The sequence below is a fragment of the Lonchura striata genome, chromosome 7 (genome assembly GCF_046129695.1).
Source record: "Lonchura striata isolate bLonStr1 chromosome 7, bLonStr1.mat, whole genome shotgun sequence".
Lineage (NCBI taxonomy): Eukaryota > Metazoa > Chordata > Aves > Passeriformes > Estrildidae > Lonchura > Lonchura striata.
Genome location: NC_134609.1, coordinates 8,871,808 through 8,889,575, shown reverse-complemented (window position 1 = coordinate 8,889,575; position 17,768 = coordinate 8,871,808). Strand labels below are relative to the sequence as shown.

General features: G+C 46.0%; 1 protein-coding gene across 1 annotated transcript; it reads left to right on the top strand.

The window, feature by feature from the left end:
• The first annotated feature begins 4,780 nt into the window (after positions 1 to 4,780).
• PPIF (peptidylprolyl isomerase F) lies at positions 4,781 to 13,028 on the top strand. Its single transcript, XM_021526676.2, has 6 exons — positions 4,781 to 4,984; positions 6,959 to 6,989; positions 7,833 to 7,921; positions 10,037 to 10,133; positions 10,861 to 10,936; positions 11,332 to 13,028. Exons 1-6 carry the CDS (start codon positions 4,796 to 4,798, stop codon positions 11,465 to 11,467), a joined length of 618 nt encoding a protein of 205 aa, XP_021382351.1. The 5' UTR covers positions 4,781 to 4,795; the 3' UTR covers positions 11,468 to 13,028.
• Positions 13,029 to 17,768: the final 4,740 nt, after the last annotated feature.

Below are 17,768 nucleotides of genomic sequence, written 5' to 3'. Positions count from 1 at the left end.
CAGCTGGTTAAAGCTCCAGTCTCATCTTACTTATGCAACATAAAGTATCATGACTAACCAATTCTCAAAATATTTCTGATACTATTCCCTAATTACTTTTCCTTGAACCAGAGGTGGTAAATTAGCTGAACTGATTCCTGGAAATGTCAAGTTGTGTTACAATTGAAATTTCTGTGGTTTTAAAGGTAGAAGGGCTCCTGTAACTCTTAATACTGTTTTTTAAGTATGCAGTATCTCCCCTACCCACAGATGAACCACCTATTGATGTCCTGAAGATTTGTGAGGCCACTGGGAGTAGTAGCTGCATTTTTCCTGGAACCTAAAACCAGGCATTTTAAATGTACTAAGTGCTTTGCCAGCCTGTTGTGATCTATCTGTTGGCAGCTGTTGTAGTGTATAGACAAACCTCTGGGATGCTGCAGGCCCTGGGCACTGCATGGAGGCACTGTGACACATCAGCAGCGGGTTGCCATGCATTATGCAGGGAGATTGAGTAATGAATTCCGGGCAAGCAATGTCACTCAGAAGTTCTGAAATGAAAATGCTAATCACAGCTGTAAAGAGCATGAGTGGATCGAGGCTTTCCTTGTATGACTATTTGTAGGTAATTAGAATGAAGTCATGTGGGGAAACTGCTCCTTTAAGTACAATGTGTGTTGAAGAGAATGCTCACGTAGTGAAGTGAGTTACTACAAGTTCCTAAGAGGAAACCTGGATCAGGGGAAATATTAGCATTTTTTCTTTTTATCCCTAAGTTTACTTATGTGGCCAGTCTATGCCCTTTGAGCTCTTGTATAGTTTAATTTCACACTGCAATCACTTAGTGTAATGAAGGTCTTTCACCATCTCCCCCATTCCAGTCCCCATTCATAAATAAATGCATATCACAGACACAAATCCCAGAGTTCTTTCCAGCTCTTCACTCATCTTCTAGCTCAGCCAAAACCTTGAAGAAAATACTAGGCTGAGTCTTTTCAAGTGCAATGTATCCAGGCTCTGCAGGTGCAGAGTGGGAATGCCCACTGCAAATTCCTGCTCTCCTCACTTAAAATCAAGCTAAGTACCTGTATGACCTCTCCTTATTCTAGCAGTCCTGATTAGCAGAGTCCTTGAGATAACCATGTCCCATATGTGTATTCATTCTTATGAATGTCAAAATCAGTATCCTGGGAATTCACTGTATCACAGTATCAAGTGATGTTCTTGTGCAATGCACTTAATGGTGGATTACTGCAACCTGTATTTCAGTTCTTATTTGCATGGTCCAAGCATGGTCCAGACCCATGAAGAGCATATCAAAATGGGCCACAGACCATTCTGAGTTCCATATAGTTGCATTCGTACAGTAGGTAGATTGCAAAATGCAATCTTATCACATCTGCCAACAGCATCAAGATTAACAATTAACCCACATTCCTGTGTCACGAGTAGGCATGCAGAGGGACAGTTAGAATCAGGAATGCATATCCCCTTTTTATCAGTGCACTGTCTGTCTGCTGGGTAACACCATTTCAAGAAGCTTGAAATCAAAATTCCCAAATTTTAGGTCACCTTTCAAGCACTTAGTCCTCCTATTTCTTTGGAAGAGCCACTTGACTGCTCTTGTTTCCTGGCTGTCTTGGCACAGTGGTGGCAATATTTAATCAGTTACTGAATAGCATTTATGAGGACTTTCAAGTTGTAATATATCAGCATGAAATTATGTTATTGTATCATTTAAGGTTCGTTCTGTGCAGAAATTTCTCTGCTACAACGTAAGGGTCCTTTAGTGGTTTTTAAAATTATCTATTTAGAAACTAATTTCAAAAGGGCCCTCCTTGTTTATCCATCTCTAACTTCTATGTAATTTTGGGGGAAGGGAGAGAGGATGATGAAATCTCTAAGGGCGGGCACCCATATCCACAAGAGCTCTGCTGAAGCAGCTCTTTTGACTTTTGTCTGCACCTGTGCTCTGTTGCCTAACTAGTTTAGTGTGGGTACACTCATTTTCCATTGTACTTATCTCCCTGCCACATGTTGCACGGTTTCGGCGATGAACAAGTCTACAAATGGATGTGTTCAAAGCTCCCCTAAAAAGGAATCAGTTTGCTGAGCTAGCTCTAAGCCTCATTTGGCAGTGATATAGTGGCCTTTGATAGTTTTTGGAGACCTTTTTCTGTCCTTCTTGGAAAGTGACCTCTGTAATTCACAAGTTCCTAGCCAAGCTGTCTGCATGAGTTGTAATTCATCTGACTCTGCAGGAGTAGATCATAACAAGTGATTTAGTAGCTCTATTGCATAAACCTAGAGATAATAATTCAGTCCATATTCTCAAATACAAAAATCACTGCTGTTTTGTCTTCTCACCAAGGCCTGCAAATGAGGAAAACTCCATTGTTTGCTCTACCAAAGACGTCTGTGAACTCTTCTGAACAAAATAGTTCAAAGCTGTTTCACTGTGTTTCCTAAGTGTGAAACAAGATGGTATTTTCTTTTGCTCATCTTTTGTTTATTAAATAATAAATCCTTCAGGGCCAGAACTGACCATTATTTTAGGTATAAACAGAACATCTAATTTTGATTTGTGCTTCCAGTTGCTACTTCAATTAAAACAATATTAAAAAGGAGTGTGAGGGGTTTTTTTTATGATCATTAGAAAATTGATTGATGATTAGATTAACAGAAGTCAAAGTTTACCAAAAGTGGACTTGAAGCTAAGAAGATATGACAAACTAGGTAGGAGTGCTGATTTATCTCTTATTAAAAAAAAAAAAAATCACCTTTAGGTTATTGGTAAAGAAATAGAAAATACAAGCATGGCACTGTATGCACAAAGTAAGTCATTATTCATCCTTATCTTGAACACTGTGCAAAGTGCCTCTTATCCCAAAAATCTGTAAAAGTGGAACAGCTCAGAGAAGGATAATAAAGATGATCCAAAGACATGGAAGAGCTTTGTTATAAATAATCACTGAGTTGGCTGTGACTCCTCAGTCTTGAAATGAGAGAAGAGCTGTAGGTCTGTATGACAAAGATAGATACTGAACAATTTGTCTCCTCCAGCACAAGAAGTAAGGCACATTGATGAAGGCAATTGGAGCAATATTCAAACAGATTCTTGATGCTCTGGGAAGCAGGCCTGTGGAAGTTCATCACCAAGGAAGCTGCTGATTTAAAACTGGTCCAGTGAGTGGATAAGTACATGGGAGGAACAACAACAAAAAAAAAGATGACTACCAAAGTCAGCTTGGGAAGTCCTCGGGAGTGAAAGCAGTAGCAGGTTGAAAGCACACTGGCCTATAATACATCCCTCTCCCCCATTTTCACTCCTCCTTAGGCATTTCTCTGGACCCTCAGAACAAGATGGATCTTTTGACATAGCTTTATATGAGTCTGTAGTTACAGACTGTGGTACCTGCTATAGTCATCCCTACAGCATCAGCAGTTAAGGGTCTCTCTGGAGCGTGTGCCTGAAAAATAGTGTTCGTGCAGGATTTCTCCATTGTTTGTAATTGCACATTATAGTTCTGCCTTGATCTTTGTGGTCATGGCAGTGACTTGATAGCTTTCTGTTGATTCAGTGAATGTCACCAATGAAGGCTCTTTTAGATGCTTGACACAAAGAACTTAGGTGGGATCGAAAGTTTACTTGGTTGCATTACTGTAACTTTCATTAGAATAATTCTGTAATAGAAGAAATGTGAAAAGTATTAGAATCGTGCTTGATTTTGTTTTTTTTAGACATCTTATGGCTTTAAGAATTTGAAGAACTTTTGGAAGCACTTATACCTGGAATCAGGATGGAAACTAGAGAATTCAAAGTAATATCTAAATATGACTGACATATGTACTGAGTACTTTCATCTAAGTTGCTAAATTAAGAAACCTTAAATTTATATGTGTTATTCTCATAAAAAATACGAACGATATTTCCCTATATTAAAGCGGGACTTCTGTTACTCTGTTCTGTAGTCCCTCGGGCAGGTTTGCGGCCGGAGCGCAGGGCGGGCTGCGGAGGATGCTGAGGCACGGCCGGGGCTGCGGCGCGGGTGACTCAGGGACACCCGCCCGCTCCGAGCCGCGTCAGCGCCGAGACTCCCGGGAGCCGCGGTGAGCGACGGGCAGCCCGGCCTCCCGCGTGCGGCGATCCCAATGATCCCGCACCTGGCACAGCTGCGCCGCCTTCCCCGCCAAGGTGCTCTCCACAGTCATTGCGTGGAACGATGAAATTTTAGAAACTCTCCAGTCTCTGCTGGTCTCTGGAGTAAGGACACTGTGAGGAAATGTGCAAAAAAGCCCCACACGCAAACGGACAAACGAGCCCCCCCCACATCCCCTAAACCGCTGCGCAATGGTGGGCGGAGAGGGCGGCACTGAGGCAGCCGGGGCGGGCACGAGGCGTCCTCGGCGCTGGCCGCCGGCTCCCCGCGCTCAGCCCGCAGGGTCCGCCCGGGCCCCGCGTCCCTGCCTTCAGCTCACCGCTCACCGCCCCCCGCCCGGGCCCGCCTCAGCTCACCGAACCCCGCCCGGGCCCGCCTCAGCTCACCGCCCCCCGCCCGAGCCCGCCTCAGCTCACCGCCCCCCGCCCGGGCCCCGCCTCAGCTCACCGCCCCCCGCCCGGGCCCCGCCTCAGCTCACCGCCCCCCGCCCGGGCCCCGCCTCAGCCCGCCGAGCCGCCCCAGCCGCCATGTCGCCCTGCGCCGCCGCCGCCAGCGGGCGCTGCGGCGGAGCGCATAAAGGCCGCGGGCCGCGCGCGTCCCCGCGTTTCCGTGCCTGCGGCCCGCCCGCCCGCTCCGCGCTCGGCCCGCCCGCGGCGATGCTGGCGCTGAGCGCCGCCCGCCGCCTGCTTCGCCCGCCCGGGGACCTGCTGCCGCCGCCGGGGCTCGCCTGCATGTGGGCGGCCGGTACCCGCGGCTGCAGCGGGGCCGGCGCCGGCTCGCCGAACCCGGTGGTGTACTTGGACGTGGGCGCCGACAACCAGCCGCTGGGACGCGTCGTGCTGGAGGTAGGGCAGCGGGGGCTGCGGCGGCTCGCCCGGCGCGGGGCCCGGGACGGTGCTGCGGGGCGCAGAGGGCCCGGCCGCGGGCACGGCGGCTGGCGAGCGGGCAAGGTCAGGGCGGGCAGCGCCGGCTCCAGGGCCGCGGCGAGGGCACCCGCGGCCCGGCGGACGGCGGGGCTCGCCCGGCTGCCGGAGCCGCTGCCCGGCTGCCCTCGGGGCGCCTCTGCCGGGGCGAGAGGCGCTGGTAGGGCTCGGACTGGGGCTGGAAGCGCGCTGCTCTCGCTGAGCGCCCGGCCGGTCCCTAAAGCCATCCCACGGGACGGCTCGGGGGCAGGGCACGGCCCCGGTGTGGCTGGGAGCCTCGAGGGAAGGCCACTTGCACGGTGTGTAAGCAGAAGTACTGAACAGGAATGAACTTACTGCCGTCGTGTACCGCTGGCTTGAGAAGGGCGGGCAGTGTCCCAGCGGCACGGGGGTCCCTCACTTCCCGCGGGGGCTGCTGCTCTGGGGCAGCCGCGCCTCCAGCTCCATCCTGTGTTTTGCTGGGCGCTCCTCGCGCGGTTCCTTGGAATCCTGCGGGTGTCGGTCTCCCGGGGCGCTGCCTCCTCCTCCAGCCTCGGGCTGCACGTGCAGCGAGGCAGCAAGCTCGAGAGCCGGGTACCAGCTGGCTCCATCCCTACAGATCCTGTCTCTGAAATGCTCGGCCGTGTAAAGAAGGCCTGAAGAGGAAAACGTCTGTAATCCCCCTTCTTAAAATAAAAAAAAAAAGGGCCATGAGCACTGTGTGCCACGTTCTGCACACGAGACCTTAGGGCTGGCATGTGTCTCAGATGGATGGGAAAGGTTCTGTGTTCCAGAACCACGCACTGGAGAACAAATGAAGCTCTCAGGAGCGCTGCCTGCTGAGGGTAGTCAGTGTGGCCTTCTGCCTCCAGCACCCACCTTGGGTCTGTATTTGTAGAATTTTTAAAAAACGTTATTCATCGGAGTGCTCTCTAAAAGAGGCTCCTTTGAGACTAGAGTCCAGTATATTTTTATTTATTGATTGTGTTAGCATATGAATAAATTGGACTGTTCCAGCTCTTGTGCTCTCAGGAGGTAGTGTTTCAGGCAGTCATAGGTAAAAATATTACTCTTCAAGTTCCTTATTCATTAATGAAAATCTGGGTGGTATAAAAAATAGCATTAATGTTCCTGTACTCCTTGTGGTAGCATTTAATGTCTATGTTCAAGTTTTTTAGTGTGCCCAGTTTTCAGAAAATCTGAATGAATTGCAGCATCATTTTGAATTTTTTTTGTTAAGTTGTGGTGATCTTCAGCTGCAAATTATAGTCATCTGAGAAGAGTAGCCTGGGGAAGGAACATTAAGTTCTTATTGCAGACATGCTGTTTCTAGGTGTCTGCTGCTGGTCATTGTCAGGATGTAAAACTTTGGTGTGGCTGGTACAGCCACTTTTATGTCCCTTTTAAGGTTAGTAATAAGATGTACAGTAATCAAAATCAGAAGTTTTCATTGGTTGCAAACATGTATGTAACATCATACATTGTTTTTGATGTTCAATTTCTGCTTTTCTGTTTCCTTTGCCTTTTCTGTCGTTTTCAACTTCTGGTTCTGTGCAGGGAGCGGAGGAGGACTTTGGTCTCTCTAGTTGCATCCAAACTCTGATCTTTGGGGTCCATAGTGAAGGTTCTTCTTAGTTACTGCTCAATTATGTATTGATCAATTAAATCATTAGACACTGCTCAAGTGGCTCTTCATTAAGTGGCTAAAAGTTTCATTGAGGGGGTATTTTTCATTGCTGGCCAAATGCTTGGAAAGTTTTGAGGTATTCATGAAGTTTTTGATGTTTTGTGATTTCACATAACTCGCCACTTTGGGAAGGGGTTTCAGTTGTACCATGTAAATGTCAATCTCCCGTGTAAATGTGTTTCTATGTACATTTGAAAAGTCTGACTTATTAATTTGTCTATTTTTAACAGCTGAAAGCTGATGTGGTCCCAAAGACAGCAGGTGAGGCAACATCTTCAGAATTTCATACTTAATTAGTTAAGCTATATATTGCGATTTGCAGGAATGAGAAGGTTATTTTACCCTTTACAACTGTTTTTCATGTTCCATGTCCATTTATTATATGGAGAAATATGACAGGAAGTATTAGTGAGGAAATGGAATTTGTAATTTTCCAGATAGTTTCATTTTGCAGTTTGCACCAAGATAGTACAGTTCATATATTGGGTTAACAGTGCTGAATAAAGATGTTTAAAACCATACTTGCTGGCATTAAGATCAAACCCCAGAGCAAATGGGGAAGGGCAAACTAAAGGGATGGTCTTTCTTAGAGTTTCCAAAGAGTATGTGGGGTTTTATTTTACTGGTCACTAGTGAATTAATTTTGGAAAGTTCTTGTGGTTTGTCATTTGTTTCCTTCCTTGTCTGATTATTTAAGGGTCCTGAAAAAAACTTGTACTTTTTAGTTCCTAGTAGACAAATATCCTTAAAAAGACATAGTCCTCATAACTGCTATAAAGAACAAAGGCATAAAAGTCAGAAAATGAAACCTGTGACTGCAGGCAAAGGTGGAGGGAGTTAGGGAATTGGAATCACAGCAAAATAAAAGGGAGATGAGATGGAAAAGGCTTATGTTTGTACCCTGTTCTGAGGCCAAATAAGCTTTGTTTTCTTGGCTTTATTACCAGGGTTTTGTTAAAGTATGGAAATAACTAATAGATTGATAATACTTTAAAGATGCAATCAAGTTTTTGAAGTGTATAATCTTGGGATATGGTTAATTTAGTTGTGTTTGTATTGTCACGTCCGATACAAAATGCAATACTTCATACTTTGTTTCTACAGAAAACTTCAGAGCTCTTTGTACTGGTGAGAAAGGATTTGGATATAAAGGATCCACTTTTCACAGAGTGATTCCTTCATTTATGTGCCAGGTAATGTTGGGGATTTAAAAAAGTTTTGTTATTAAATTTATTTTTATATTATTTACATATTTGTATAAACAGACTAGTAGTGACATTTGAAATGGCTCTGCTCTAATCTTTGCTAACAAAACAACAAAGAAGTGATAGCATGACTAGCATTTCTGATGTTTTGCAATGGCTGTTGCTTAGCTCATCTTTTGTACAAATAAATGTAAGTTATGTGTAGGTGGTCAAAGAAGCCTGTCTGAAGGCTTTCTGCTGTAGTAGAGCAGTGTACTTTAGTGTGGGGCAGAGCTGACAACATGGCACTTGCTTGGGAGAAGCACCTTACTGTTCTCTGTGAGCTAAGGAAACGTCTCCATTCCTTATTCCCAGTAGAATAATCTGTTCACAAGAGACAATGTGTTTTAGTATTTTTTTTTATGTCTCTGTAATGTGGAGGAAACAGGGAAACCAAACCAGTTGGTCAGGGTTGTTTTCTGGGGTGATGCACCTCAGATGGATTTTGTTTTGGTTTAAGGAACAGATCTGAAATCCTGGACAACAGCCCATGCATATGAACATTTTTTTTTCTTAAAGAGCAGCAACTAAAATAACAACAATCCTTTTTGAAAGCCTCTTTATCTACTGTGCTTGGCAGATGAGCAGGATGGAGCTGCTGTAGTGCACTGGATGGTGGTGCTCTTACCTTAAAAAATGGCACATTTCAACAACATTGCATTGTTAAATGGCTTTGTAAAAAATCTGAGAAAATTTAAAGAACGTTTGAAGGTTATAAGTAAGCTTGCTTTATTTATTAACTGATGAATGTGATAGTCTCCCATCCTCAATTATTTTTTTAAGCAAGAAACACATCTGTTGGAACAAGAGGCCTTAGCTGTATGACCTATTTTTAAGAAGAAAAAAGAGGGACAGGTGTGCTGTAAAGGACCTATTTTCCTGCCTTTCAAATACAGTCTAAGGGTTTGTGATATTGACAGAGGGATAGAGTTTAGAAGTCTTTCTGGTTTCAGAAACACAGAAAAATGAAAAAAATATAAACCCTACTTTGAATTCTGTCATGAATTTTTGAAGTTCCATGTAAGTCTGTTCTGCTTGCCTGCCCTGCTTTGGCCCCCAAGATGGACTGGAAATCAGGATATGAGATGGTATGGTGAGATAATGAATTGATGTTTAGGAATTACTCAGAGGTCATTGCTGAAGTGGAAATACTGTCATAGGTTTCAGCAATTTTCAAGTGAGAGAAAACAGTAGTGACTTCTGCACTTGTTGGGATGGATTGTTATTGTGATTCAGGCAGTTGGTATGGCCTAATTGAAGGCCATCATATCCGGGACTCGGCAATTCCATGTCTGCACATGGCAGGCAGCACATAGCTCTGGGACTGCGTAGGAGTAGCTGTGACACCACCTGTGGGAGGTTACTCAGGGTGACAAGGGGAAGCTGAAGGTCACATGCACTACCTGTTGGGTATGAGTTCTCTCTGGCACAGGTGGTGTCACTCCTGCAGAGGAGATGGCACGTGGCTGGGAGCAGTGGTTAGGAGCCACCTTCGCGAGTCACCATGGCCATGTTTTTGGTTTGAACTGGTTTTTTGTGTTTAACCTGAGACAGGTGGTCACATCTCTTGGTAAGCAGCATGGAGTCAGCTAACATGAGCTTAACATAGCCCTGGTGTAACAAACAACAAAACCTAGACATAGCAAAGGGTAATAATGGAGATCCTGACCAGTGTTTATACATGTTGGAAGAGAGGAGGGGGAAAAAGGAGCTGGGAGATCTTTCCTGTGGTAATGAGTTAGGTGATTTCGTTTTGGGGCCTTTGAGGTGTTTCTTAAAATTACTGCTGTTTCTTGCATCACTCCTGGGACAAAGACTGGTAACACAGAGAGATGGTTGTAGGAGTTATGGAGAATATCCGCAGTATCTGGAGCAGAAATTTTTAGCCTGACTGTATCTTCATCTGGTTCTAAATTGAGTGGCCATGCTCATCCTTAACCTGAAGAAAATTTCTTAATGTTGTCACTTTTAAATTAGAGCAAGTGTGTGTATTTGCAATAGCATTACTTCTGATACAAAATAGTCCATGTGTGTTAGTAGAGTTAATACCTGTTTCTGTTTCAGGGTGGTGACTTTACAAATCATAATGGAACCGGTGGAAAATCCATTTATGGCAGTAGATTTCCAGATGAAAATTTCATACTTAAGCATGTAGGACCTGGTAAATAGACATATTTTTTTTTTACCTTCTGATGACTATAACCTATAATTAAGCATTGTTTATGAAGATGTGTTTTTAAAAAATAAGGTTTTTTAGATTTGTGGGTCACTTGGTAATTACAGAAGTATCAAAGAAATTTAACAATGTGTTGTCCCTGGCATATGCTTATTTGTGTGGACTGCTCTACAAATATATGCCAGCCCATAAGGGGCTTAAGAATTCTCCAAAGGCATAATTACTGCTTTCATAAGTCATAGACTTCAGTTTTTACTTGAAGATTACTGCAGAAGTAAAACAAAGCGATCTGGAATTTCTTGTTTAGTAGGTAACATAGGTATATTCTTTTAAGCTCAAATTAACACCAGAGAAGCAAAGAAAAAGCCATACAGAAGAATATCTGATTAAATTCTGTAGTATCTCTTTTTTGAATTGTTACTTCCTTGTCCCAGGAGACTGCTGCTGTTGAGCCACAGGAGACGTTAGCTGGTGTTAATTGCATTCAGGGCGTGTACAGTTAATTCCATTGCTAACACTGTTTCTCTGGAATCAAGAGAGGCTGGGCAGGAGGGAATAGTCCATGGCAAGAAGCTGGAATTAGAAATTATTTGGAGATACTGTGAGACTATCACATCTTCTGTCAATCTTTAGTCTAAATGTGCAGAGGAAAATTGTCTTTTCCACTGCATTGCTGTTACACCAATCTAACGAGCTGCTGCTGCTGTTCCAGGTGTTCTTTCAATGGCCAATGCAGGACCCAACACAAATGGATCCCAGTTCTTCATTTGCACTGCAAAAACTGACTGGTAGGTTCTCAGCCCTGCAGATTAACCTCATTCATTGATGCCTGAATCTGGAGGGTTTGGGGTTTTCTTAGGGCCGTTTTTAAGTTGCTTGTGGGTTTATATTTTTTGTTTGTTTGATTGGTTGATTCTTAGTTTTGTTTTTACTTCTGAGTTACTTCATTCCAATGGAAAATAAATAAATTGGTTTTGTTACTTGAGGGAGGAAGGGCTGTGACAGCAACAAGGCTGCTATCCCTCAGAATGTTTCTAAGGTCCATGTTGTAAAGCTTCATGTCACTTAAAGGGCAGTTGAGCCTTTGCCATGGAGTTGGTCAGCAGGTGAGAACTATGAAGATCTGCTAACACTGTCTTTATGCTGTTTTAAGTAAAACTGCCTTTGTGTATTTGTTTTACAGGCTAGATGGAAAGCATGTTGTTTTTGGGCATGTAAAGGAAGGAATGGATGTAGTGAAAAAAATTGAGAGCTTTGGTTCCAAGAGTGGAAAGCCCTCCAAAAAGATTGTCATTACTGACTGTGGCCAGCTGTCCTAACCTTTTGCCCTACCCTTCATGACAACTTGGATGCTGTGAAAAATGAATCATAAAACCAGGCAAACATTTCTTATCTCACAAGTAGCACCTATGGAACAGTGTTTTTTATTTAACTTGGTCCGACTTTTATACTTATATTGAATAATATTGACTGAAATCGTAAAATAGTAACTGAAACATGCTGTAACTTCATCACCATGGTAGTCACACTGGTTTGGTAGAGTCCCCTTGTGTTTTGCAAGAAGTGCTGAAGTCACCCAGGGTATACCTGACTGCAGTGTTGATACTGTCCTTAGAATTTGGACGTTTCAGCTGTTAGAATGGGTGGTAGAGTTGACAGCAGGGGTTCTGCAGTTGAGGGTTAGGTATAAATTGAGAAATGTGATGTTTCCTTTGGTGCTAATAAATGCTTATTCTGTTGTCTCATAATTTTGAAGCCATACTACTGACCAGTGCTCTCAAGGCTGTCTGCAACAGCATTGGCATTTTCTTTGTCTCAGTTCAGTTCAGTAGAGTCAATGAGCAACTGTGGGTTTCTTAAAAATTAATTCTGGTTTAGTCTTTCCTACAGTCTCAGATTACTTTTTAAAAATAAACTGTACCTTACCTGCTTCAGTGGAGCAATTTGACTTTTGGGTTAAGTAAATTGCTTTAGGTTGAGTTAGGTTACTACTGAAGCTCTACCCGCCAATGAGACCTCACCTCAATCCAGCCAAAGGATCTCAGGACTTTTATTATTATGGTACTGTGAACTTGAAGTGTGCTTCTGCTCTGGGGTCTGGTTCTGTGAGGAATACAGCTCAGTTCTCAATATATGGCCTATTTTTGTACTTTGAGAATATAATCAGTATAGTGAGCTTGTTTGAGTGAGAAATAGATTTGATTGCCTTTCTATCGTGTCGATCCTGTGAAGTCAGCCCAACTTGGGTATTACTTGGATTATGATTTCTTATGCATCATCGTCATCATCATCAGTCAAAACTGGTCACCACAGAATCACAAGGCCTAATCAGCGCAGCAAAATCATTATTGTTGGGGTTTATGCATGAGAAGGAAAGAATTCAGTGGATCAGCTCAAGACATTTCATTTGTATAAAGCAGGATGTATGTTCTATGTGGCATGCTTGAGCAGCAGCAAATGCTGGAATCTCACACCATTACCTTTGGAATCACTAAGGCTGTAAGTATCAATGATTGTGGGGAAAAGCACATGATTGTTCTGTGCAATAATCTCATTAGAGATGAGAAAAAATGCAATGGCTTTCTTCAAATGTGAATTTATTTTCATTGCAGGATGATAAGTGGGTTTTAAACTATTTTGAACTGGATGTTTTTTGCACTGGGGGTTGCAATGTAGTATTTAGAATGTAATTTTGCAAAAAATTGAATTGAAAAGCTTTTTATTCTTTCCACTGTAGCTGCTTAATCTCTACTATTTTTTAAATATTAAGTTTTGTTGGTTTGGCTTATTTCACTTTGATACAATAACAATTTTTTTGTGCATTCTCTTAATTTGTATATGAAAATTATTAAATACACTTCTGCCACAAAAAAAAAACAACCAGTCTGTTCTTTCCTTGAAAGCAGGAATATGACAAGCAGAAGCCTCTTGGGATCACCTGCGTTGTCCCACTCCATTCCCTGTCTGTGCCTGTCCTGCGGGGTCACAGCGCTCGGTGTCCCGTTCCATCCCTGTCCTGCGGGCTCACAGCGCTCGGTGTCCCGCTCCGTCCCTGTCCTGCGGGGTCACAGCGCTCGGTGTCCCGTTCCATCCGTCCTGCGGGGTCACAGCGCTCGGTGTCCCGCTCCGTCCCTGTCCTGCGGGGTCACAGCGCTCGGTGTCCCGCTCCGTCCCTGTCCTGCGGGGTCACAGCGCTCGGTGTCCCGTTCCATCCCTGTCCTGCGGGCTCACAGCGCTCGGTGTCCCGCTCCGTCCCTGTCCTGCGGGGTCACAGCGCTCGGTGTCCCGCTCCGTCGCTGTCCTGCGGGGTCACAGCGCTCGGTGTCCCGTTCCGTCCCTGTCCTGCGGGGTCACAGCGCTCGGTGTCCCGCTCCGTCCCTGTCCTGCGGGGTCACAGCGCTCGGTGTCCCGCTCCGTCCCTGTCCTGCGGGGTCACAGCGCTCGGTGTCCCGCTCCGTCCCTGTCCGGCCCCGCTGCCCGGCAGGTGGCGCCCCGCGCCCGCGGCCGCCGTGCGGGTTCGGGGCCGGCTGCCCGCGGGGCCGGGGTCGGGGAATCGGAGTGTATCGTCCAGAACAGTTTTTTGGGGAAGTCGTGTTTAGAAATCCTGCATAACTAATAGGTCACAGAAGACAGAGGTACTTACTACGGAGCTGTGGCTCTGAGAAAAGCAGAGGGATGGCAGGTGTGCTACGGCCAGTTTTCACCTGGATGTTTACCATAAGCATGTGTACACTGTCAGAGAGGTTGGCACATCCAGACTGCTTCTGGAATGAGGCTGGGGCACTCCAGGAAAAGAGCCTGCAGAGAGCTTCACGTGGCTACCACTGATGTGCTTCCAGATGCAACACAAATAAGAAAGCACACCCTTAAGTAAAGTGCAAGTAAATATACACAGAAAAAATGAGTTTATATTTCAAAGTTGTTTCAGCAATCTCACAAATGTTTTTGTTTAGTCTCGTGTTTTAATTATTTGTTCCAGACTTTCTGCTTACATAAATTGCTTTCTTTGGTGCTAGACTGAGACTATGTATCTTTGTTTATAAAGTTTAAATGCTTTGAAGTCAAGACATTTGAGGTACAAAGTTGTTCTCTTTTGTAATGCTGTATACTCTGCTGGTAGTAATATATCAACAATCAGAACCTCAAAGAAGTGAATTACTAAAAGTACAAATCATTTTATGTGGCATTTCAAGGCCAATCTGCATGTCCTGCTGCTAGATGAGAAAATGTAGTTGGACAAGCACATTCTGCCCAATTTAGAAGCGACGAGGCTAAAAATCCATTGCCCTTCAAGTGAAACACTTTCAAATCTTGACCTGCAGATGGACCAGCTGGTCACAGGTGAATTTTTGCCCTGGATCTTCACAGCTCAAAACATCAATTTGTTGCACTATGGAACTGGAAACTGAACCTTGGCAACAATTGTCCCGAGCCTTGACATTACTTCTCCAGTACCAGCTCTGATTTTTCCAGTGCAGCTCTGGATATGCCTTTTCCTTGCTCTCCTGCCTCCATGTGGTCCCTACATCTGTCATGGGGTACTGCAGCCACCCACAGCCTGCACCTTGCATTAGCTGTGGGTGAGCTGCCAGATGTGGAGAGAAAAGAGCTGGAGCATGAGGAAGGCACAAGTGCCTCACCCACAGAACTCCTTCCCCTTGCCCTGGCCGTGGTCTGGGAGCCCCACATCAGGGCCAAGCCATGCCTCAGGCTGGCTGAGCCCCTGTCTCACTCCCCAGTCCTTAATTTCCATCCTTGTGGCAGCAGACTGAGGACACTTTGCTTCTTGTGGGCAAAACTGGTTTCCCAGCAGTAGGCAGCTGGGTGAAGGCAGACAGAGGCACGTGCATATCAGCAGTTGTTTTTACTTCTCCCCAAATACTCCAAGAGAAGGAGCTCCAGCTCCAGCACAGGTCACTCATAGTGCCCTGGCGCACTGGAGAGGAAGGCTTGGGGGAGCTGTAGGACAGAAAGGCTGGTGGTTCACTGCTTTGGGAGGCAAACGGGAGCAAAGAGGTGGTTTTTTCCTTTCATCAGAGCTGAGGCCAAGAGTGTCAGGAACTGGTGCGGGTGTGATTTAAGAGCTGTGGGGTGCAGGAGGACCTTCGCTGTGGGCTATAAATGGTGGAAGAGGAAGGGAGATAACTGTGAGGCAGGAGAGGGATCTGGTTCTGTTACAGTGGATCTGAATGCAGACAAGCTTGTTTGTCTGTAGATGCTATATCTACATGAGAAAGATTTGAGGACCTTGCTGCAGGGGGTTGTCAGCACCTGTTGCTTGCTCTGTCAGTGGTGAAGATGTCCTGCAGCATAGCTGGAAATAAAATTGCTAGTGGTTTTTTGTTGGCTTGAGTTCAGAGCAATCATATCAGAAGATAATGCTGACTCAAAGTGTTTGTTATTTATTAGCTAGTTAAGTGAACAAACCCCAAAATTCAATAATTTTTGGAATTCTTAGATTTTCAGAAGAGTGGAGGATAACTTAGAGGCACAGTTCATCATCTCTCAGCAAAATGGTCAGGTCCCAAAGGTCCTGGGAAAGAGCAGTATAGATGAGCAGGTAACTGAACTTCAGGCTCCAGAACTGCTGCTCCAGTCTACCTCTCACCCCTGAGGAAGCAATTCATCTGGACTGGTAGCACTCCATGCACTTTGCTTGGTGTTAGCCTCCATTCTCTATGCATATATATATGTTTTTGGGAATTAAAACTCAGGTTGTGTGTAAATGTCAGCTCACTTCCAGCATCCATGCTGTGAGTGCTTTGGTGTGTCTGTGTGCTTCAGCAGAGCCCCTGTTTAACCGCAGGGCTCCGAGGGGGTTTCTGCAGGTGTGCTCCCCCCTCCTCGCCAAGCACAGCCGCTGCACCTGTGAGTGAGCAGCTGCAGGGTGGGGGGACAGGCACAGGGACCTCCCTGTGCCACTGCTCCTTGGGGCACCTCCATGCAGAGGCAGGGCATCGCTGGGACCCACGCTGGCACATGCTGGAGAGAAACCCTGCTTCACCTCGTGGGAGGGAGCCATGGCTTCACGGCTCCCTTCATTTCTTATTTATTAGAAAGCCACATTTCTTTTCACAACCACATCCTGCCCCTGCAGGTCTGAGGTATTGTGCAGGTATTGTGAGCAGGTATTGTGTCACTCCATCCTTCCCTGACAGGTCACTATTTTTAACCACCCTTGAGAAACACTGGTGTGAATTTTCATTCCTTTTTGCCAGCCAGGACAAAAACCCACTTAACTAGGGAAAATAACAGACTGTGCCTTTAAGTTGGGATCAAGGGGAAGTTAAAAATGTGCAGATACAGAGGGTTTTTTTTGGGGGGTGAGGGGAAATTTTGTCACCGTTCTCATTTTCACTCACCTCCTACTTAAAATTCATCCAGGAAGGTAGGCAGAAGAACACAACAGCTGCTAAAATTACTAGGTGGGAATCATTTTTAGCAGGCACAAGAGTCTTGTGGTTTTCCTGCTCACGCTCTCCCCTGCGCTCCTAGCTCATCCCCAGCTGCTTGCACTTTCCTGCCGAGAGTCTGTGGTGTCGCTGGTGTCTGTAGCAGCGGCCAGCCCGAGGCGATCTGTCAGCGATGTGTGGCAGCTGCCCCGCCGGGACCGGCCCCGGGAGGAGCCCTGGCCGCGGCTCCAGGGCCCTGGGGGGACTCGCTGCTCCGACCCCACCACTGGCACAGCTGACACGAGATCCTCGGAGATGCAGAGGAGTGCGAGGAGGAGGCAGCAGCTGCTAATGTTTAGGTTTTGCCAAAGCAATAAATTTTGCATTAGTACTAAACAGTGTATGCTCCAAATGATGCAGTATCTTAGGGTTTTTCTTCCCTGACAAAAGTCAGTGTTTGGTTAGAATTTTTTTTTTTTTTTTTTTGGAAGCAGCGTTGCTATTAACTTGATGGTTGCCAAGGCCAAACAAAGTGCGAAGTGTCCCTTGAGAAAGCTGCGTGATTCTGTACATTAAGAGCTGGGGCCTGCCAGCACGCAGTCTCAGCCTTGCAGCCTCTCACGTGCTTTTCTGATGTTGCCAGGATCCTATAAACTTTTTTCTGCATTTTTTAAAAGAACATGTCCTTGCCTAAACTGCAGCAGCTCGAGCTTTGCATTCTTTGGTCTGATTCTTGCTTGGTAGGGGACTGCTCATGGGAGGAGTGGCAGCGGCACCGAGGAGGGCTGGCTGGGCAGGGTGGAAGGGTGACAGCTCGGGCCAGCACACACCCGAACACTGGCTGCAGCCCGGGTCCCCAGCCCGAGCTGGCCATGGCTACAGAGCTGCTAACCCACTAACCCTGGCCCCCTGACTCACTGCTGCGTGCAAACGATGGCTGGCCCTGGGCAGTGGGGAACGGTGCCCATTGCTGCCCGGGTGGGTGTCGGCAGCGCTGGTTACCTGGGGCTGACAAGAGTGGTCTTTGGGTCTGTGGAGACACCTCGCATCGAGAGCTGGGACAAATTTTGGAGGGCACACTATGCGTGCTCCAGGTCAAGCAGTTTCTGGCCGGCAGCCGCCTGAAAAATTACCCCTTGGCTTGGATGCCTCCCTCCTTGCTCCCTGCTTGCCACCGCCCTCTCTCCTCTGGGTACAGCCAGTGATGTCAAGCAAGAGAGCAAGGGAG